This window comes from Dendrobates tinctorius, unplaced genomic scaffold (assembly GCF_039654945.1).
Source record: "Dendrobates tinctorius isolate UK_male_01 unplaced genomic scaffold, ASM3965494v1 ptg000086l, whole genome shotgun sequence".
In the NCBI taxonomy this organism is placed as follows: domain Eukaryota; kingdom Metazoa; phylum Chordata; class Amphibia; order Anura; family Dendrobatidae; genus Dendrobates; species Dendrobates tinctorius.
The window spans coordinates 43,507,079-43,528,932 of record NW_027361754.1 but is presented as its reverse complement, the minus strand read 5'-3'; the positions used below and the strand labels follow the sequence as shown (position 1 = coordinate 43,528,932).

Below are 21,854 nucleotides of genomic sequence, written 5' to 3'. Positions count from 1 at the left end.
AATTTGGCCAAGAAACAGACCTCAGAACTAATCAATGGGATTATATATTCAGTAGTAACACCAGAAGCACCAAAAATAACCCCTAAAATTTAGCTTTTAATTCAATGACTAAAAACATTAGTGAAAATGACTAAAAGGAGTAGTAGTAGAGGACAAAGAATGAAGGGAAAAAAAACGTTTTAGTGCTCTTCAGTTATCACATAATGGGCCACCGGCTAGATTGCCCTAGTTTAACCCTTCCTAGCCGCGGAGGTTGGCACCCTAATTGTAGACGATATGGCGCCCCCGCTCAACGTCGGTATCCCTAATGACCCCTACGTCTCCCTACATATACAAAAAGGGACACAAAAAAAGAAACACACACACTTATAATACCGAAAAAAATATATAAAGAGACATGAATGGTCTCATAGATAATACTAAATTGCTATGAACTTATCTCGTAGTATTTCTCATGGTATAAAAACCCCACAAGAGACTTATCTCGGAGTCAAAAAAATGATAGATGGGGTTAATATCCGGCAGCTTAGAGAAGGACTTACCTCGTAGTCACAAAAATGCTAATAAGCTGCAAATGGCAGACCCAATTACCAGATAGCAAAATTATAAAAAAACGGCTACAAGAAAATTCAATGAAAAGCACATATACTGATATATTTGTCCGGAACCCCGGACACACATTCGAAAATAGTACAAAAATTGTACATTAGAGGCAGTGAAAAAGCAGCCTATATAGCACATACGGCGGCCGTTACCTTGCAGGTGAGGGTAAAAATCACCCTAATTCACAGAAATAATATTCAGCTCAAATCCAATATCGGTGCATAGAGCAAAACACACCAAAATGTGCTACCTTACAAAAATCGTATATAAAAAATAAGGCTACCATGTTCATCTCTGATTATACAGTGTGATACACCAATATTCAAGTAGCAATGCATACAAAGTCACATAGCATAATTGCTCAGTAAATTAAATCTGAATAGATAGTGCCACCGAGGGATCTGCCAAAAATAATGTACAACATTATACTTATCAGCCACTTGATGCATATGGAAACCCGACGCGTTTCCCCCTCTTAGTCCGCTGAGGGTTCATCAGGGGTCAAAAAGTGGGGTCTCATTACCCCTGGCCGAGAGAGCAATACAGTGTGCGGCTCCTTCTTTTAGTCATTTTCACTAATGTTTTTAGTCATTGAATTAATAGCTAAATTTTAGGGGCAATTTGGCCAAGCCAAGTTTTGTCCCTAGCTCGGAAGTCCATATCACAGAAGAAAAAACCTGTGCAAAACACAGAGATTAAATACCATACACACTTCATGGATAAAATCACTTGCTCAAATATATGCAGCTAGAATCAAATACAATCGCTTAGTAGCATTGTAAGGCTGGAGCAAAGATATATATGTAGAATAGGACAATATTGAGAAAGTCGCACTAGAAACTAAATATGGAGAGAAAACAAACGACCAAAAAATCTCACAAAAGAATATAATACAAAATATAGTTTATTGAACAATCAATAAGACCAGGACATTTTGTATTATATTCTTTTGTGAGATTTTTTGGTTGTTTGTTTTCTCTCCATATTTAGTTTCTAGTGCGACTTTCTCAATATTGTCCTATTCTACATATATCTATTTGCTCCAGCCTTACAATGCTACTAAGCGTTTGTATTTGATTCTAGCTGCATATATTTGAGCAAGTGATTTTATCCATGAAGTGTATATAGTAATGAATGCATGGCAACCGTGTTGCTGATGAGTATCCACAGAAGGAATGGCTCCTTTTTTCATTTTGTTTTTTAATCCGTATGTGTTACGGCAGCGGACTGGTGCCTTCATCAGGAGGTTGAGCACTGTAAAGATATGGAGAACTCGATAGTGTAAAACCAAATGGCGGGATGGGCCTGATGTTTAGTTGTGCAAAGATCAGGCACAACACTGAGACACAATGTGAACGCTGGATAATCTGATCTCCTGGACGGCTGCTGCTGTACCTGTGGAGCTAACGAAGAAGGGAAGTGCTAGGAATAGATTTTAATATACACTGCTCAAAAAATAAAGGGAACACTTAAACAGAATATAACTCCAAGTAAATCAAACTTCTGTGAAATCAAACTGTCCACTTAGGAAGTAACACTGACAATCAATTTCACATGCTGTTGTGCAAATGGAACAGACAACAGATGGAAATTATTGGCAATTATCAAGACACCCTCAATAAAGGAGTGGTTCTGCAGGTGAGGACCACAGACCACATCTCAGTACCAATGCTTTCTGGAGGATGTTTTGGTCACTTCTAAATATTGGTTGTGCTTTCACACTCGTGGTAGCATGAGACGGACTCTACAACCCACACAAGTGGCTCAAGTAGTGCAGCTCATCCAGGATGGTACATCAATGCCAGCTGTGACAAGGTTTGCTGTGTCTGTCAGCGTAGTGTCCAGAGGCTGGAGGCGCTACCAGTAAATAGGCCAGTACACCAGAAGACATGGAGTTGGCTGTAGGAGGGCAACATCCCAGCAGCAGGACCGCTACCTCCACCTTTGTGCAAGGAGGAACAGGAAGCACTGCCAGAGCCCTGCGAAATGATCACCAACAGGCCACAAATGTGCATGTGTCTACACAAACGTTTAGAAACAGACTCCATGAGGATGGTCTGATTGCCTGACATCCACAGATGGGGTTGTGCCCACAGCCCAACACCTTGCAGGATGCTTGACATTTGCTACAGAACACCAGGATTGGCAAATTCACCACTGGCGCCCTGTGCTCTTCACAGATGAAAGCGGGCTCACACTGAGCACATGTGACAGACGTGACAGAGTCTAGAGATGCCGTGGAGAGCGATCTGCTGCCTGCAACATCCTTCAGCATAACCGGTTTGGCAGTGGGTCAGTAATGGTGTGGGGTGGCATTTCTTTGGAGGGCTACACAGCCGACCATGTGCTTGTCAGAGGTAGCCTGACTGCCATTAGGTACCGAGATGAGATCCTCAGACCCCTTGTGAGACTATATGCTGGTACGGTTATCCCTGGGTTCCTCCTCATGCAGAACAATGCCAGATCTCATGTGGCTGGAGAGTGTCAGCAGTTCCTGCAAGATGAAGGCATTGAAGCTATGGATTGGCCCGCCCGTTCCCCAGACCTTAAACCGATTGAGCACATCTGGGACATCGTCTCGCTCCATCCACCAACATCACGTTGCACCACAGACTGTTCAGGAGTTGGCGAATGCTTTAGTCCAGGTCTGGGAGGAGGTCCCTCAGGAGACCATCCGCCGCCTCATCATGAGCTTTGTAAGGAGGTCATACAGGCACGTGGAGGCAACACACACTATTGAGCATCTTTTCCTTGTCATGAGGCATTTCCACTGAAGTTGGATCAGCCTGTAATTTGATTTTCCACTTTGATATGAGTATCATTCCAAATCCAGACCTCCATGGGATATTCATTTTGATTTACATTGATAGTTATGTTTTATTGTTCTGGGACCACATTCCACAATGCAATGAATACAAATTTGCAACTAGAATATTTTATTCAGAGATGCCTAGGATGTGGCATTTTAGTATTTACTTTTTTGAGCAGTGTATATGTGCATGTGTGTATGTATCTATGTGTGTGTATGTACAGTGCCTTGCGAAAGTATTCGGCCCCCTGGAACTTTTCAACCTTTTCCCACATATCATGCTTCAAACATAAAGATACTAAATGTAAATTTTTGGTGAAGAATCAGTAACAAGTGGGACACAATTGTAAATTTGAATGAAATTTATTGGTTATTTTAAATTTTTGTTGAAATTCAAAAACTGAAAAGTGGAGAGTGCAATATTTTTCGGCCCCTTTAACTTAATACTTTGTTGGGCCACCTTTTGCTGCGATGACAGCTGCAAGTCGCTTGGGGTATGTCTATCAGTTTTGTACATCGAGAGACTGAAATTCTTGCCCATTCTTCCTTGGCAAACAGCTCAAGCTCAGTGAGGTTTGATGGAGATCGTTTGTGAACAGCAATTTTCAGCTCTTTCCACAGATTCTCGATTGGATTCAGGTCTGGACATTGACTTGGCCATTCTAACACCTGGATACGTTTATTTGTGAACCATTCCATTGTAGATTTTGCTTTATGTTTGGGATCATTGTCTTGTGGAAGACAAATCTCCGTCCCAATCTCAGGTCTTTTGCAGACTCCAAAAGGTTTTCTTCAAAAATGGTCCTGTATTTGGCTCCATCCATTTTCTGATCAATTTTTTTTTTTTTTAAAACCAGTTATTTTTATTTAGGTTTCAAAAGATTTTAAACAATAAACAGTGGATATCAATATACATGTAACAATTCACATATCTTGTAGTAATACAATTAAAGCCATCCCCCCTCCCCCCTCCCCCAATACTCCTTATGCCGGGTATACTTGAGAGTCTTAGCAATCATATCACCGCCATCCAGGCGGACCATATTTTTTCGAAAGTGCTTTCACCATGCCTTCGCCTGTAAATGCTTTCCTCTAAATGCATTACCGTACGTGTCTGAGCAATAAATTCCCTCCTAGTGGGGGGTTCCGAATCCTTCCATTTTCGTGCTATTAGTTTGCGTGCCACATACAGCAACCTCGCTATTGCCACTTTGTAATGTTCTGAGACAGGTATCCCATCCACCTCCCCCAAAACACACAGCACTGGATTCCTGTCGAGCGTACATGCATAAGCTCTCTCAATTTTGTTGATAACGACCAGCCAGTATGCCACCAGCCGCAGACACGACCATAACATATGTAACAGTCCGGCCTGGTCTGTGCCACATCTAGGGCAGCTAGAGTCTCCCCTCAAGCCCGCCTTGAATAGGACCAGCGGTGTTTTGTATGTTCTATGTATTATATATAATTGGGAGAGCTGAGCCTGCTCGCTTAGAGAGATCTTCGGGACATATTCAAGAATAGTCTCCCATTGTTCTGTTGTGAGGGTACCCACCTCCCTCTCCCATTTACTCTTTGCAGTGAGGTGATTGTCCCCCAGATAGGAGTGTAGTAGATCATGATATATGCTCGATATAACTCCCCTCGTCCCTCCCTTCATACACACAAAGTCTAGCACAATGTCGCCCTGAACCGTCATGGCTCCCAATCTACACTGTGCCCTCCAAGCATGTCGAAGCATATAGTATTGAAACCCCCATACCGAAGGCAAATCAAATTCCTCTCTCAATGTCTCAAAGGTCTTCAGGTCCGTTCCACTCTGCAGCTGGCACACATATCTTACTCCTTTCGCCTTCCAATTGCCCATTTGACGCAGCTTATTAAGTTCCGGCAGATGCTCATTGTCCCACACCGGTGAGTACCTAGTCAGCTCATCCACCCCTCTGATCCTTTTAATGGTGTCCCATACCTTCTGAATCATGCCTATGGTAGGATATGGTGCTCCCAGTTTCTTAAAGGTACCATCCTCTAGACCCTGGATAAGTGGGCGTCTCCCCGTCACATGTACCAGCACCCGGCGAGCTGCTCCTCCACAATCGAGCTCTCTCCATCCCCTGACATGCTGGCCCTGTACTGCCAAGAAATAGACCCATGGATTTGGTGCGGCCAGTCCTCCCTCTTCCTTTCCTTTTTGCAGAGTTCCAAATTTAATCCGTGCCTGCTTCTTGCCCCATATCAAGGATCTGAAGATAGAATCAATGCCCCGAAACCGTTTTTTTGGTAGCCATATCGGCGAATTGTGCAAAACGTGCATTAGTTGTGGCATAAGGACCATCTTAATCAGGTTAGTTCTACCCGTTACTGTTAAAGCCAATTTGCACCATGCACCTATTTTCCCTTTAAATTTCTCTAGCAGAGGAACCAAATTCAGATCCGTGAATCGGGACAGTGGAAGAGCTACCCATATCCCTAGGTATTTAAACTGTGAAACTAGCTGGAGTTGTTTCCCCCTCTCATCTATCTCCTCCGCTTCTATTGCTCTATCCACAGCCATGACATAAGACTTGTGCCAATTTATCTCCAGTCCCGAAATGCTCCCAAATTGTTTAATTACATCCATCGCGCACCCCAGTGTCTCTCCTGCACTTTCCAAAAACAACAGGATGTCGTCGGCATACAATGATATTTTTTCTTCCAGCTTCCCAAATTTAAATCCAACCACTCCCCTCTCAGCTCTAATCTTGGCCGCCAGGGGCTCCACTGCCACCGCGAACAATAGCGGGGACAGCGGACACCCCTGCCTTGTGCCCCTATGCAAGTCAAACATCCCGGACTGTTCTCCATTCACCTTAACTACCGCCTTTGGGGATGAGCACAATAACTTCACCCAGGCCATGAACGCGTGGCCGAATCCCATCAGTTCCATGATTTTCCATAAGTATTGCCATTCCACACTATCAAATGCTTTCCTAGCATCCAATGACATCACTATTCTCCTGCCACCATTATCAGCAGGCAGTTGCATATTAAGAAATAATCTTCTTAAGTTAACAGCCGTGGAGCGGTTAGGCATAAAGCCCGACTGGTCCTCGTGTATAATGGTATGCGCAACCCCGGTGAGCCGGGTGGCCAGGATCTTAGCGAGTATTTTGACATCCGTTGTCAACAACGAAATGGGCCTGTACGACTCTGCATCCATGGGATCTTTTCCCTCCTTCGGCAGAACCACTATCACTGCTTCCTCCATTGATCTCGGCAGTGCCCCCGTCACTAAAGCCTCATCAAAAACAGATTTCAATTTCTGAGCCAGCAGTTCCACTAACTCCCTGTACACCTCCCCAGGTAGACCATCAGCTCCCGGTGATTTGTTATTGGGCATAGACAGTATTGCACATTCCACCTCCTTCACACTCACAGGTTCTTCCAACCTCAACCTATCTTCCTCAGACAATTTAGGTAGTGAAATGCCTTCCAAAAATTTCTCCACATCCCCCTCTGTGTCCCGTGCTCTCGAAGTGTACAGTGCCATGTAATATGCCTTGAAGACCTCCAGTATGTCCTTTGTGTCTGTCAGAGTCGCCCCTGTTTGATCTCTGTTTATACACCGTGGAAGACTCCCTTTGTGCCGCAGATATCACCGCCAACAAGTGACCTACTCTCTCTCCTTCTTCAAAGAATTGAGCTTGCTGAAATGCCCTTTTCCTCTCAGCTTGCATCATGTGCAGTTTATCAACTGCCTCCTGAGCCAATTTTAGTCTATTGTGAGCTTCACTCGTTGGCGCCAAAATCATGTCTGCCTCCGCTCTTGTCAGGTCATCCTTTATTTGTTGATCTGCCAATTTAGTTTTGGTCTTACACCTCGCAATCTCACTTATAAAAAGATTATGGCATCCCATACCGTTGTGGCCTCAGTACTCCCTTCGTTCATTTGGAAGAAGTGCTCTAGCTCTTTGGTTATGCCACCCATGTCCACCACTTTAAGCCACGTCGGGAGTAGACGCCAACCTCCCCTCTGACCCCGAGCAGATCTCACCAGAAGCGTGACCACCATAGGACCATGATCCGAGAGAGTCCTCTGTAGGTATTCCACCTCCCCCACCATCCCGTCCATAGCGGTATCCCCCAAAGCCAGGTCTATCCTCGACAGTGTTCCATGTGTTGCCGAATGACATGAAAAAGTCCTCTTACCCTCATTTCGTACTCTCCACAGATCTACCAGCCCAAGTTCCCCTACATACTTGCCAAAGGCAGTCATCCTGTCCTGTCCAGCTTCCGTACCTGCCGGTCGTACTTTATCCCAAAAATCATTCATAGTGTTATTAACATCTCCCATAATCAACAATGGAGTCTCCCCCCATCTGCCCGTCAGTTCCAGTACTGCTTGTAGTTTCTTTTTAGAGTAAGGTGGAGGGATATATAAAGCCACTAAAATCATTTTGTGTCCGAACAATCTGCAAGCAATCCATACATACTGCCCTTCACTGTCTACATGCACTTCCAGCTCTTCATAATGTGTGTTTTTGTGTATTAGGACTGACACCCCCCTGGAGTACGAGGAATAAGTAGAATGATATGTCTTTAGCATCCAGGCTATTGACAACCAGTGCATAGTGTCTCTAGTGAGATGTGTCTCCTGCAAGCACGCGATCATAGGTTCACAGGATTTGATATGATTCAGAACAGCCGCCCTCTTAACCTTATCAGATATACCACGTACATTCCAACTTAACATCCGAACAGTACGGTTACTCATTGTGCATTAGAAAGAACAATCCATCATCATCAAGTAACATCATTACATTGTGGTCCCAATCATACCCGGTCAAACAGCATGAAAACCCCCATCTCCCTACAAATCCACCCCACCCACCTCCCCCCATCCCTCTCCGCTTCCCCTCCCCCCACCCTTCCCCTTTTGCACTTGTCACTCTCTCCCCAACGTGAGAGTGGGAGCTCAAAGAACCGGAGCAACTTCTCAGTATTCCGCACTTCAACATGCGTCGTGTCCTCCTCCATCATTGGCAGCCTCTCCGCCATATTGTCAACAGTATGCATAGTCCCGAACCATTAGTCAAACAATTAACCATAATACGTAGATCCCAGTGGGGAGTTCTCCCCCTCCTCTGCGCTCCTATTTCGCAGAGTAAAGCAGCGCCACAACCCTGTCCAGTGATCAGTCTAGCAGGGTCATGTGGTCATATTGCCATTATCTTCTCTCAATTTGCTCCGGTTGCGCTCCAACCACGAAGCAGCCTCAACCGGTGACGGGAAAAAAATGACCTTTCCAAAAGCTTCCACTCTTAATTTAGCAGGATAAATTGTAGAGTATTTCAAATGCAAAGAGCGGAGCTGTTTCTTCACTTCGCCATACTGCAGTCGCAACTTTTGCACCTCGGCTGAGTAATCCGGGTATATTTCGATTCGTTTGCCCTCCAGGTTAAGATCTGTCAACTTTGCAGCCTTTCTTAAGATAGTGTCCCTGTCTCTGCAATTCAGGATTCTGGCTAGCATCGTTCGAGGTCCATCTCCCGGCACTGGGGGTCTCATGGGTACGCGATGGGCACGCTCCACCGCAAACACTCTCGACAAGCAGCCAGGTTTCAATAAAGGCTGTGGGGTCAGCACCCTCAGCTCTCTCAGGGATGCCCACAATGCGCAAATTGTTCCTACGTGACCGGTTCTCCAGGTCATCATTTTTATTGGCTACTGCCGTGATCCTCTGAGTGTGCTGTTGTTGTGTCTTTTGCACTGAGGTTAAGTGATCTTCTGTTACACCAACTCTGTCCTCCACCTCAGTTAATCTGGCTGTAACTTTCTGCATAGATGTTTTTATGCCTCCCATTTCTTCTTTCAGGCAATTCACTTGCTTTGTTAGAGCAGTTAAGGCAGTCTTGCAGTATAAGACAGCTTGGAATACATCCCGCAGGGTGGGCTCTGCTACATCTGCACTTTATTTTCTGATCAATTTTAACCATCTTCCCAGTCCCTGCTGAAGAAAAGCAGGCCCAAACCAATATACTGCCACCACCATGTTTGACAATGGGGATGGTGTGTTCAGGGTGATGAGCTGTGTTGCCTTTACGCCAAACATATCAATTAGCATTGTTGCCAAAAAGTTCGATTTTGGTTACATCTGACCAGAGCACCTTCTTCCACATGTTTTGGTGTGTCTCCCAGGTGGCTTTTTGCAAACCTTAAACTACACTTTTTTTTGGATATCTTTGATAAATGGCTTTCTTCTTGCACTCTTCCATAAAGGCCAGATTTGTGCAGTGTGCAACTGATTGTTGTCCTATGGACAGACTGTCCCACCTCAGCTGTAGCTCTCTGCAGTTCATCCAGAGTGATCATGGGTCTCTTGGCTGCATCTCTGATCAGTCTTCTCCTTGTTTGAGATGTAAGTTTAGAGGGACGGCCGTGTCTTGGTAGATTTGCAGTGGTATGATACCCCTCCATTTCAATATGATCGCTTGCACAGTGCTCCTTGGGATGTTTAAAGTTTTGGAAATCATTTTTTAATCCAAATCCAGCTTTAAACTTCTCCACAACAGTATCACGGACCTGCCTGTTGTGTTCCTTCGTCTTCATGATGCTCTCTGTGCTTCAAACAGAACCCTGAGACTCACAGAGCAGGTGCATTTATACGCAGACTTGATTACACACTGGTGGAATATATTTATCATCATTAGTGTTCTGTCCCCACATGAGGCAAATGGAGGTGTAGTTGATTGGGGTTGGGAGAGATTCCTACCTTCTGTTTCCTCAATGCAGAGCAGACAGGACCATTGTTGCTGTTTTGCTGTTCATGCATCCGGAGAGATGATACACACCAGATATTGTGAAGTCCAGACTTGTTTATTGGAAATCTGGACATACAGCGTATGATTGGTAATGCAGTACTTCTCCAGAAATGCAGGTACAACGACCAAGGTGGTACAGCAAGATGCAGCAAGGTGAGCAACGGATTTGTATGTGAAATTATGGTAAAAAAAACTGATGCCTTTTACAGCCTGGTAAGCGTGTCTCTCCCAGGAGAAAATGAAACTAGTAATGGCCACCGGCAGGAAGAGAAGGACCGACCTGATCTGGAAGTGGAAGGCATGTACTAGAATTAATTAGCTGCAGTCAGCTATACAGAAAAAGGACAGCAGGTGGCAGCAGACCAAATGCAAAGCTGAACACAGAGTGGTAACATAACACAATCTATATAAGCATATAGTCATAACTTTAGATTGAATAGCACACTCCCTGTCTGAAATTCCGTAAGGGATTTCACTATATTGATGATTTTTGTTTAAGTAAAGTTCAATAACCTAGAAAGGAAACACAAATATGCATGCAATAATAACTTCAAAACGAAGTAGATGACAGTCAGTTCCTGAGACAATCCAATGAAAACCCATCTTCGGATCGGAGAAGCCGCACTAGGCCAAACTGTCTCCGACCCAACTGTAATCCAATGGATGAAGTAGTAGGGCAGTGTTCTGTTCATGGATCATCCTACCGGAATGTCCTCAATTGGTAGTATCAATACGAGCTCGTGGATTGGCCTCTGAAATGTCTTGGGCTCGCCTTTCCTAAGGACCTTCAGCACCACCTTCCTGACCCTACCGTCTTGACTAGGGAAAGTCTTTGTAACGATTCCCATAGACCAGTCGATCCTTCGGGCTTGTTGTTCTTTCATTAGTACCACGTCTCCCTCTTTCAAGTTCGGTTTATTCTGTCGCCATTTTCTTCTTCCTTGGAGAGTCATGAGATATTCCTTTCTCCACTGGTTCCAGAAGTAGTCAGCAAGGTACTGCACACGTTTCCACTGTTTCTGGTAGGTGTTTGCGTGAGTAAACTCTCCACTAACTGTTAGCGGGTTCCCAAACTTTTGGGTGAGAAAGAGTAGCTGGCGTAAGAATGGTCGGTTTTTCGGGATCCATAGACACTGGGACAAGTGGTCTTGAGTTGATTATGGCAGAAACTTCAGCCAGAAGAGTAACCAAGGTCTCATGCGTAAGCCTTGAAGAGTTTACGTCCATAAACATAGAATTCAGGATGTTGCGTGAGATCCGGATCATCCTTTCCCAGGAACCTCCCATGTGAGAACTATGCGGAGGATTGAAGATCAAGGTGCAACCTCTTTCTGCCAGTTGATCCTGAATTGGCTTGATGTCAATATCCAGCTCTCGACATGCACCGATGAAGTTTCTTCCGCGGTCGGACCTCAACTGTTTCACCGGTCCTCTTATCGCTAGAAACCGCCGGAGAGCGTTGGTCAGGCTGGATGTGTCCATAGACTCTATTACCTCTATGTGGATGGCACGGACACTCATGCAAGTGAATAGTACGGCCCAACGTTTGCTGTTGGCGTGGCCACCTCGAGTTCTGCGTGCAGATACCATCCATGGCCCAAAGACATCTAGGCCAACGTATGTGAAAGGCGGTTCGGCACTCAGTCTGTCAGAGGGCAGGTCGGCCATTTGTTGATGTACCTGTTTTCCTCTGGTTTTCCGACATTGCACACAGCGATTGTAGTGGTCCTGCTACACGTCTTTTCATACCTATGATCCAAAGCCCTGCAGACTGTAACTTGCCTTCTGTGATCTGCCTGCCTTGGTGCTCGGTTTTTTCATGAAAGTGCCGGATCAGTAGATCAGTGATATATTTACTGGGAGTGATGCAAGGATGTTGCTCTGAAGCCACAGTCTTGGCTTGATTTAAATGACCACCGACTCTCAGCAAACCAAAGCTGTCCATTACTGGATTCAAATGGGCAATGGGGCTTTTCAGAGGGATCTGCTGTTTGTGGTGTAGGCATTCCCATTCAGTACTGAATACGCTCTGCTGGACGTAACGTATTATAAGGCACTCACAGTGAGAAATGTCCTCAGCAGAGAGTGGTTTACGGCAGACGTGCCAGCCGTGACAGTCTTTGTCTCCAAGTGAGTTGATACGATCTCGCAGTGTGGACTAACCTTGCTATAGTCTTGACAAGTTTCATCCAATTGGAGAAGCATTCAAAGCGCTGGCAACCGAGGCTGGAGGTTGGTTTAGTGTTCGTTGCCAAGGCACTGACCTCGGAGCGGACTTCTGTATCACCATCCGGATCCTGGATGCTGAAGACTTCCTGGACACGTTCACTTCCCTTCTGTTCCAACAGAAACTTAGGACCTTCGGTCCTCTTGAGTAGATCAATAGCCGCTTCTTCTGTGGGCAGAGATTTTAGTCCATATACATAAAAGTCTTTCTCTACAAAGTCTCTGGCATCTGTTCCATATTTGGACTCTCCTTCTTGAGCGGTTCTCCGCAGGCCATAGGTTGCCACTGCGGGGGAAGGGCTGTTCCCGAATACGTGCACCCTCATGCGATACTCCACCATCTCTTTGCTGGGGTCATTGTCCTTGTACCATAGGAACCTGAGGAAATTCCTATGGTCCTCTCTGACTATGAAACATTGGAACATCTGTTCAGTGTCGGCGGTGATGGCAATGGGCTCTTTCCGGAACCTCATCAACACTCCTACTTGGTTGTTTGTAAGGTTAGGACCCGTAAGGAGGACATCGTTGAGAGATACACCTTGATGTTTGGCGCTTGAATTAAAGACAACTCTAATTTGCTTAGGTTTCCGTGGGTGATTTACTCCGAATGAGGGTAGGTACCAGCACTCCTTGTTTTCCTTTTAAGGGAGGCGCTGGCTCAGCATGGTTATTCCGGAATATCTTGCTCATGAAGGTGACAATGTGTTCTTTCATCTCCGGTTTGTTGCGAAGTGTGCGCTGGAGAGAGTTGAACCTGGACAAGGCTTGTTCACGATTGTTCGGGAGTCTTACCCTGGTAGCTCGGAAGGGTAGGCGAAAAACCCAGTGATTGGCCTCGTCCTTACGGAACTCATTGTCCATTATCCTGAAAATTCCTTGTCTTCCATTGACGGGGCTACTTTGTTGTCATCCTTAGTTGTATGAAACACCGATCTTCCCAAGTCATCTGCATAGGGAGAAGGAATGACATCAGGCAGCTGTACGGGATCTGGAGGCTTCTCTTTCACCTCCATAGTGATGAGGGCATGGTTTGCAGAAAGTAGCTCGTCCGTCTCTGCGTACATAGGTCTTAAAGGAATCGACTCTTGTTCGGTCCATGCACACATTTCCTATGATTACCCACCCCAAGTCGAGTCTCTGTGCGTAGGGGGCATAGTCGGGACCATTGCACTGTTGGCGGACCTTATGTATCCTTAAATTGTCTCTGCCAAGAAGAAGTAGGATTTGAGGATCTGAGTCCATAGGTGGGATAACACTGACTAGGTGCCTTAGGTGTGGTTGGTGGAACGCAGCTTCTGGGGTAGGAATCTCATTCCTTTGGCTGGGTATTTGATCGCATTCGATTAGCGTAGGTAAGGGTATTTCTATGCCTCCGTTGGCAGGAGAAGCAATGAAACCTTGTGCCCTCCTGCCGCTAGTCTCTATGCGGCCTGAGCAAGTGTTCAGAGTATATGGCGTTGCTGGTCCCTTGATTCCAAAGGCTACAAAGAACTTAGGTGCAGCTAGGGATCGATTGCTCTGATCGTCAATGATGGCATACATTTTTACTGCCTTCTCTGATTGCCCTTCTGGATAAACTCTGACTAGGCATATCCTGGCACAGCATTTATCACTTTGGCTCTCCCAACATACCTCTGAGCATGCGCAGGACACAGCCGTGGTAGACTTGGCGTTATTCTATGGCTCTCCGCCATGGCTTGTAGCCAGACTAGAGGTAACTGTGACTACTGAATCGCTGGTGGCTGAGGTTGGATGCAAAGCTGATGGGTGTTTGTCACTATGACACTCTTCACACTTCATGGAAAAAACCTCGGCACACAGTATTGCATGAATCCAATATTTATTCGTCCAGAAGAACACGTATTGTATTGTAGGACCAGAATAATACAGACAAAAACAGCATCAACGTTTCGGCTATTCAGCCTTTCTCAAAATTTTATCTAAGCCAAGAAAGTCAAAAATAACAATCAATGAAAAAAAATTTCCAAAAGCATAAAAATAATACATATAAATATCATACAATATCAGGCCCTCTAAAAATGCATATAATTTTATATAGGTAACGTATTTTTTACAGCATATCTTAATGACGTCATACAGTACAGCATATCTTAGAGACATCATGTAGTACTAAACATACGTACATGAGAAAAAAAATTGCTATCTATCAAGATCCACCTTTAACTATAGTAAATGTGAGTATCCATCATGTGAGAACTGAACTGTAGGGGTATCGCAGACAAATGGAAAAGTACCTGTATAAATAAAGGTCCATGCATGTCACAAATTAGAATCCCTTTACATTCAATTCATGTAGGTAGGCAGTGAAACTCCTTCTATTGAAAAAAAATAGAAATTAATATCCCAAGAAAGTGCAAGATTCACATGTGAAGCAAGGGGTTAAACCCACGTATAACATACCATCAGAGTGACCGTCCTAAAGGCATAACGGCAGACGCCAGTGTGAGTCGCGGTGAACGCTGTGCAAAGAGGCGTTCCTTATATATCATGGGAGATAATCAGTTCTGGGTTTGTGTCAGCATCCGGGGCGGCATAGCGCACTTAATGGCAGATTTACAGTCCTTGGCCATGTGTTCTAATGAGGCGCAGCACTTGAAACATACCCCAAGTTCACTGAGGATTTTCTTGCGCTCCTGCATGGTTTTGGACCTGAAGCCTCTACATTTAATATATATTTTCATTGAATGTGTTTTTTTGTGAATGGGACACTCAAGATTGAAAGACTTATCTCTCGATGGAATAGTGTACTGTTTATCGGCAGTTACTGCAGGTGGTGGCAGGTTAGTCTTTCTGACACTTACACTGCTCCTCAAGTCCTTGCGTCTATGTGAGATGCTTTCATACTTTGATGACGGTGTTGCTGGACCTGCAGTGTTAGACTCCAGGAAGTCTAGGCTAGGGTCGTTCCTCATTTGGGCCTGTTCATCGACAAACTTGCAGAACTGATTGAACGGAGGAAAGGTGACATCATGTGACCTGGAAACGCATACTGCCCACTTCTCTTGCAGACTGTGTGGCAGCTTTGAGACGATCGGGTTCACCCCATGGGCGGTGTCCAGGTAGCACAATCCAGACAGACGAGGGTCTTTTTTTTTTTTTTGCGTGTTCCAGCTCCATAAGCAGATCGCTTAAGTCCAGAAGCTTGTGGGCTTCCTTAAGGTTGATCCTTGGAACGTTCTGCAGTCTCTTGAATAGGGACTTTTCTATGGCTTCAGCTCTGCCATAGGTTCTTTCGAGTCTCAGCCAGGCAGCAGCAAGACCTGCTTCAGCTTGCCCCACATAGACGGTCCGAAGACTCTTGATACGGTTCGTGGATTCAGGAACCAACCATTTTACCATGAGGTCGAGCTCCCGCTCTGCAGATAGGTTGAGGTCAGCAATGGTGGCCTTGAAGGTTGCTTTCCAGGCTCTGTAGTTCTCTGCACAGTCGTCAAACTTTGAGAGGCTGGTGCTGATTAGATCTTTGCTCACCATAAACCTGGCTAACTCGGGCATATCCGATCCTTCACTCCTTGTTACCATGTTAGCTTGTGTTGCCTCTCGGGTGTATAAGCTGTGTGGCGTGGAAGGGTGAATTGTTCCCTGGTAGAATGATGTTGCTGCAGGGTTGGGCTGCGGTTTAACCTCTTTAGATTTCGATGACTGTGGCTTGAACTGTGGAGATGGACTGGAGTGCATCTTGTTGTCGTCTTGTGGTGATTGCTGCACCTGAGGAGACACATCATGGCGTTGGTCTTGGGCGTCTGCAGATGCTGTGGGTAGCACTGGCACCGTTATTTTTGGCTGACTTGGACGTTTCCACATTGTTGGGTTGAACGTCGCTGGAGAAGGTGTGCGCTGCAGATATCTGTTTCTGCACGTAATCACTGGTACGGACAGCTGGGTCCTCTTCTTCCAGTGGTGGTAGGCAAATCGGGTCGAGGTTTTGATTCATTGCTTGCTCGAGTATTTTTACTTTGGCTAGCGCGATTTATTCCTCCATTTGTGTTTGAAGAATTTTTGATTGAGCCTTTGCCTTCTTGGCTTCTGCCTCCACTTCAGGTTTCTTGGCTTCTGCCTCTGCTTTCTTTTCCGTGTAGGAACGTCTTAGTTTGGATCGTTCTGCGTTTAAACGGGCCTCTAGGATTCTGTCGCTGAGGGCTGAAGTTCTTGAGCAGGATGATTTGTATGACCGAGCAGAGTGTCTGGATGAGCCTGACCTGTGAGAACCAGCTTCTTGCAGATAAGCGATACGGAGCTCCGCTTTATCTTTGGCGTCTTGCACGGCGGCGTCCCTTTCCCTTTCTGTGGAATCCACTTTGCTTAATTCTGATGAGGCTTCATCAATATTGGAGTATTTTAGGAAGGCAACATACCTTGCGGACAGTCTCTTGTATCTTCCGTGGGCCGTGTCTAGCCGTTTTATAGTGTCCTGTAGACTCGCTGCATCATTTTTGTGGCATTGGATGCTTGACATGAGGGAGGTGACTCGTTCCCATAGGTCATCGAGGTTGTCATTGAACTCATCCTTCATATTGTGATAGTTTTCGACAGCCTTTATGGTTGGTTTGACAGAGCGTTTTAGTTGTGAGTCTTGGTCTGTTTATGAAGCTGGCTTTGTTTCCCCCTGTTCATAATGGACAGTATCGGGTTGTATTTGCTCTGTTTCAGCAGTGGGAGACTGTGCAGGGTCTTTTTCAGCCATTTTGATTTAAGGTGCACTGTCTCTTTAAGAAACTGAACTTTTGAATTGGGGGCTGGAAATCGCAGTGCAGCTTAGTTAACACATCCTGACGAGATCCCCAATGTGTTTTTAGAGCGTTGTGGGGTTTTGCAGTCCGACAATCTGCAGCGATGTTGTATAATATACAGACACTCTCTATTCACAGTGCAGTCCGGGGTGACACTGCAGAGTTTCTTAGCAGAGCAGGGCTGCAGTATTTGAGCGGGCAGACAGGTTAGGATATAAGGGTGATTTTTTGCCGGGCTTCAAGGCAGTTTTTTGACACTTCTGTCCCCACATGAGGCGAATGGAGGTGTAGTTGATTGGGGTTGGAAGAGATTCCTACCTTCAGTTTCCTCAATGCAGAGCAGACAGGATCATTGTTGCTGTTTTGCTGTTCATGCGTCCGGAGAGATGATACACACCAGATATTGTGAAGTCCAGACTTGTTTATTGGAAATCTGGACATACAGCGTATGATTGGTAATGCAGTACTTCTCCAGAAATGCAGGTACAACGACCAAGGTGGCACAGTAAGATGCAGCAAGGTGAGCAACGGATTTGTACGTGAAATTATGGTAAAAAAAAAACTTATGCCTTTTACAGCCTGGTAAGCGTGTCTCTCCCAGGAGAAAATGAAACTAGTAATGGCCACCGGCAGGAAGAGAAGGACCGACCTGACCTGGAAGTGGAAGGCATGTACTAGAATTAATTAGCTGCAGTCAGCTATACAGAAAAAGGACAGCAGGTGGCAGCAGACCAAATGCAAAACTGAACACAAAGAATGGCAACCTAACACAATCTATATAAGCATATAGTCATAACTTTAGCTGGAACAGCACAATTAGTAATTTAGGACAACATTGGATAATTCAGAGATCCACAATGAACTTCTGGAGTGAGTTTGCTGCACTGAAAGTAAAGGGGCCATATAATGTTTCACGCCCCACTTTTCAGTTTTTGAGTTTCCACAAAAATGTAATATAATCAAAAAATTTCATTCAACTTCACAATTGTGTCCCACTTGTTGATTCTTCACCAAAAATTTACATTTGGTATCTTTGTTTGAAGCATGATATGTGGGAAAAGGTTGAAAAGTTCCAGGGGACGGAATACTTTAGCAGGGCACTGTATGTATATATGTGTGTGTGTGTGTGTATGTGTATATATACACTCACTGGCCACTTTATTAGGTACACCTGTCCAACTGTGTGTTAAGACTTAATTTCTAATCAGCCAATCACATGGCGGCAACTCAGTGCATTTAGGCATGTAGACATGGTCAAGACAATCTCCTGCAGTTCAAACCGAGCATCAGTATGGGGAAGAAAGGTGATTTGAGTGCCTTTGAACGTGGCATGATTGTTGGTGCCAGAAGGGCTGGTCTGAGTATTTCAGAAACTGCTGATCTACTGGGATTTTCACGCACAACCATCTCTAGGGTTTACAGAGAATGGTCCGAAAAAGAAAAAAAATCCAGTGAGCGGCAGTTCTGTGGCCGGAAATGCCATGTTGATGCCAGAGGTCAGAGGAGAATGGGCAGACTGGTTCGAGCTGATAGAAAGGCAACAGTGACTCAAATTGCCACCCGTTACAACCAAGGTAGGCAGAAGAGCATCTCTGAACGCACAGTGCGTCGAACTTTGAGGCAGATGGGCTACAGCAGCAGAAGACCACACTGGGTACCACTCCTCTCAGCTAAGAACAGGAAACTGAGGCTACAATTTGCACAAGCTCATCGAAATTGGACAGTAGAAGATTGGAAAAACGTTGCCTGGTCTGATGAGTCTCGATTTCTGCTGCGACATTCGGATGGTAGGGTCAGAATTTGGCGTAAACAACATGAAAGCATGGATCCATCCTGCCTTGTATCAACGGTTCAGGCTGGTGGTGGTGGTGTCATGGTGTGGGGAATTTTTTCTGGGCACTCTTTGGGCCCCTTGGTACCAATTGAGCATCGTTGCAACGCCACAGCCTACCTGAGTATTGTTGCTGACCATGTCCATCCCTTTATGACCACAATGTACCCAACATCTGATGGCTACTTTCAGCAGGATAATGCGCCATGTCATAAAGCTCGAATCATCTCAGATTGGTTTCTTGAACATGACAATGAGTTCACTGTACTCAAATGGCCTCCTCAGTCACCAGATCTCAATCCAATAGAGCATCTTTGGGATGTGGTGGAACGGGAGATTTGCATCAGGGATGTGCAGCCGACAAATCTGCGCCAACTGTGTGATGCCATCATGTCAATATGGTCCAAAATCTCTGAGGAATGCTTCCAGCACCTTGTTGAATCTCTGCCACGAAGAATTGAGGCAGTTCTGAAGGCAAAAGGGGGTCCAACCCCTTACTAGCATGGTGTACCTAATAAAGTGGCCAGTGAGTGTGTATGTATGTATGTATATGTATATGTATATATATATGTATATATATATATATATATATATATATATATATATATATATATATATATATATATATATATAAAATATCTCTCAATTTGGTTTAAAAAGGTGTAGCATGTTTTAATTCAGTATAAAAAAATGTAATATGTATATCTCTTGTAATCCTCTTACCTCTCCTCTTACTCCTGTTTTGTTTTTTTCCTGCTCTCCCATCACTTCCTCAGGTGCTCTGATTGTAACCATGCATTGGGTATTGTTGCTACTTGGAATACCCACATGTTCCCATTTTCTGCACACTCCTGATATACAGTAGTTTCTGTGTACCATCTTCTCTCTTGTATCCATAGAGTGCAGTGGATGAAACTCACGGGAACCAGCCCTATAAAGTGTATATAGCCACTCAGGGATGCCTGCAGAACACGGTGTGTGACTTCTGGTCCATGGTCTATCAGGAGAACACCCACGTTATAGTCATGACTACCAAAGAGATGGAGCGTTCTAGGGTAAGCGGCCTGGTATTGCTGGGTATTGTGGTGCTGATGTTTTTTTTTTTTTTTGTTTTTTTTTATGTCTAGATTTCCTCCTCAGACCTTCATTACACAACATCCAGAATCCATTAACATAAACCATCAATTACGTCTTCACCCCATCAAAAATCTATTCATAGTCTGGCCATCACTAGTTGACGCTCTGTTTTTAGTAAATACCCGCGTTTTCCGTGACATGACAGCGCCGGAGCGTCTTCTTAGAATTGTACACAGTGCACTGTTATTCCTGGAAATAAATAACCAGCGGTCACCATTCTCTGAGGCGCACACGCGTTGTCGCACGGTGTACTGATACAGGGACGGGGAACACCCAGTTATTAGCTTGTTTTGTATATTTCCTGGAAGATTTACAGAGGAACAACACAAAGATCAAGAACCTCCAGGATTTTAATTACATTCGCAATATTCGTATTTGCTAAAACAGCCGTCTGGAGGGACAGCGAGCCTGCTTTAAAGGCTAAATAAAACCACCGGTTTTGGAAGTTTGTGTCCGCTGGTAGCTATGAAGATCAGGAAGCCGATAATGGAAAACAGGACATTTTTAATCTAAATATGAAAGCACCGTACATCTGTCTCCAGATGCATGCATGTCAGTTACAGACAGCTGAACCGTGCACTTTAAAGGGATTGTCCACTTTTAAAAATGGCTGGGCCTATAGTGGCCTAAAGAAGCCCTCTACCATTCCTCCACAATGCTGGCTGTTTCTCCTGCTGGTCTCCTCACTTACTGCTGCAACAGTAGCGCTCCCTTCTCCGCCCTCCCTTCTCCGCCCTCCCTTCTCCGCCCTCCCTTCTCCGCCCTCCCTTCTCCGCCTCTTTGCTCTGTTAAACATTTTCTTACTTGAAGGCACAATGTTAGAAAATATATCAGAAACCTCTGTTCACATTAGTGCAAGAAGGATGCTCCCTCTCTTATTTGACAGTTTTGGGGTTCATAATGTGCAAATTTTTTTTTTTTGCAGCACCATTTGTTTTGTTTTTTGTTTTTTGTTTTTTTTGGCTGGAGTATAATAAGTTGGGAGACATTGGTGCCAAACACAATCATCCGTCCCTTTGACGCCTCCTCTAAACCTTGTGTCTCTGACCTTACAGAAAAAATGTTTTTGTTATTGGCCTAACGAAAACTGCTCCAAGGACTATGGCTGTATCCGAGTATTGGGCCTGGCCTTGCATGAAGAGAAAGATTACATCCTGCGAGAGTTACAGATGTCACGCACAGACGTGGTAAGACTTGACTGGCTGCTTATTAGTACTGACGCTACAAAGTACAACTTTTATTTCCTTTTGTCTGAATGGAGTGGTGGATGAGCATACGCAGACTGGTGGAAATAGACTGGTTCAGCTCTCTGAGGCTTCAGTCTGCCCTATACACATTTCCTGTTCCATGCTCTAGTCATAAAGACTTATGATTCCTGTTCTCTGCTATCAGATGCTCTGGACAGGCAATAGTTGTTTGGGGGTAAAAAATATATTTTGGCTGCCCGTAGTCACCACTAGGAGGAGTTTACTGCATACTGATCTATTGAGTTCCGTGTATAAACTGTATGCAGAGGGCTCCCTCTAGTGGTGGCAAGCTGAATATTTTTAGTTAATCCTAAATTTCTGAAGATTTGAAGCTTTGAACCAGAAGTGTTTACAATGTGATCCTATGAACGCAACCCCGCGTGTGTTGTGGTTGTCAGTCGTGAGACATGCAGCCACAGGGTCTCAAATTTTTCGAGCACGCCAAAGTCC

At 44.9% G+C, this 21,854-nt stretch overlaps 1 protein-coding gene across 1 annotated transcript in view; it reads left to right on the top strand.

The window, feature by feature from the left end:
* LOC141097852 (tyrosine-protein phosphatase non-receptor type 11-like) overlaps positions 1-21,854 on the top strand; it is a 175,368-nt gene that overhangs the window by 146,944 nt on the left and 6,570 nt on the right. Inside the window, exons 9-10 of the mRNA XM_073585328.1 lie at positions 19,920-20,075; positions 21,213-21,344. Of these exons, the coding sequence (XP_073441429.1) occupies positions 19,920-20,075; positions 21,213-21,344 (288 nt within the window). The remainder of the gene's footprint in view (positions 1-19,919; positions 20,076-21,212; positions 21,345-21,854) is intronic.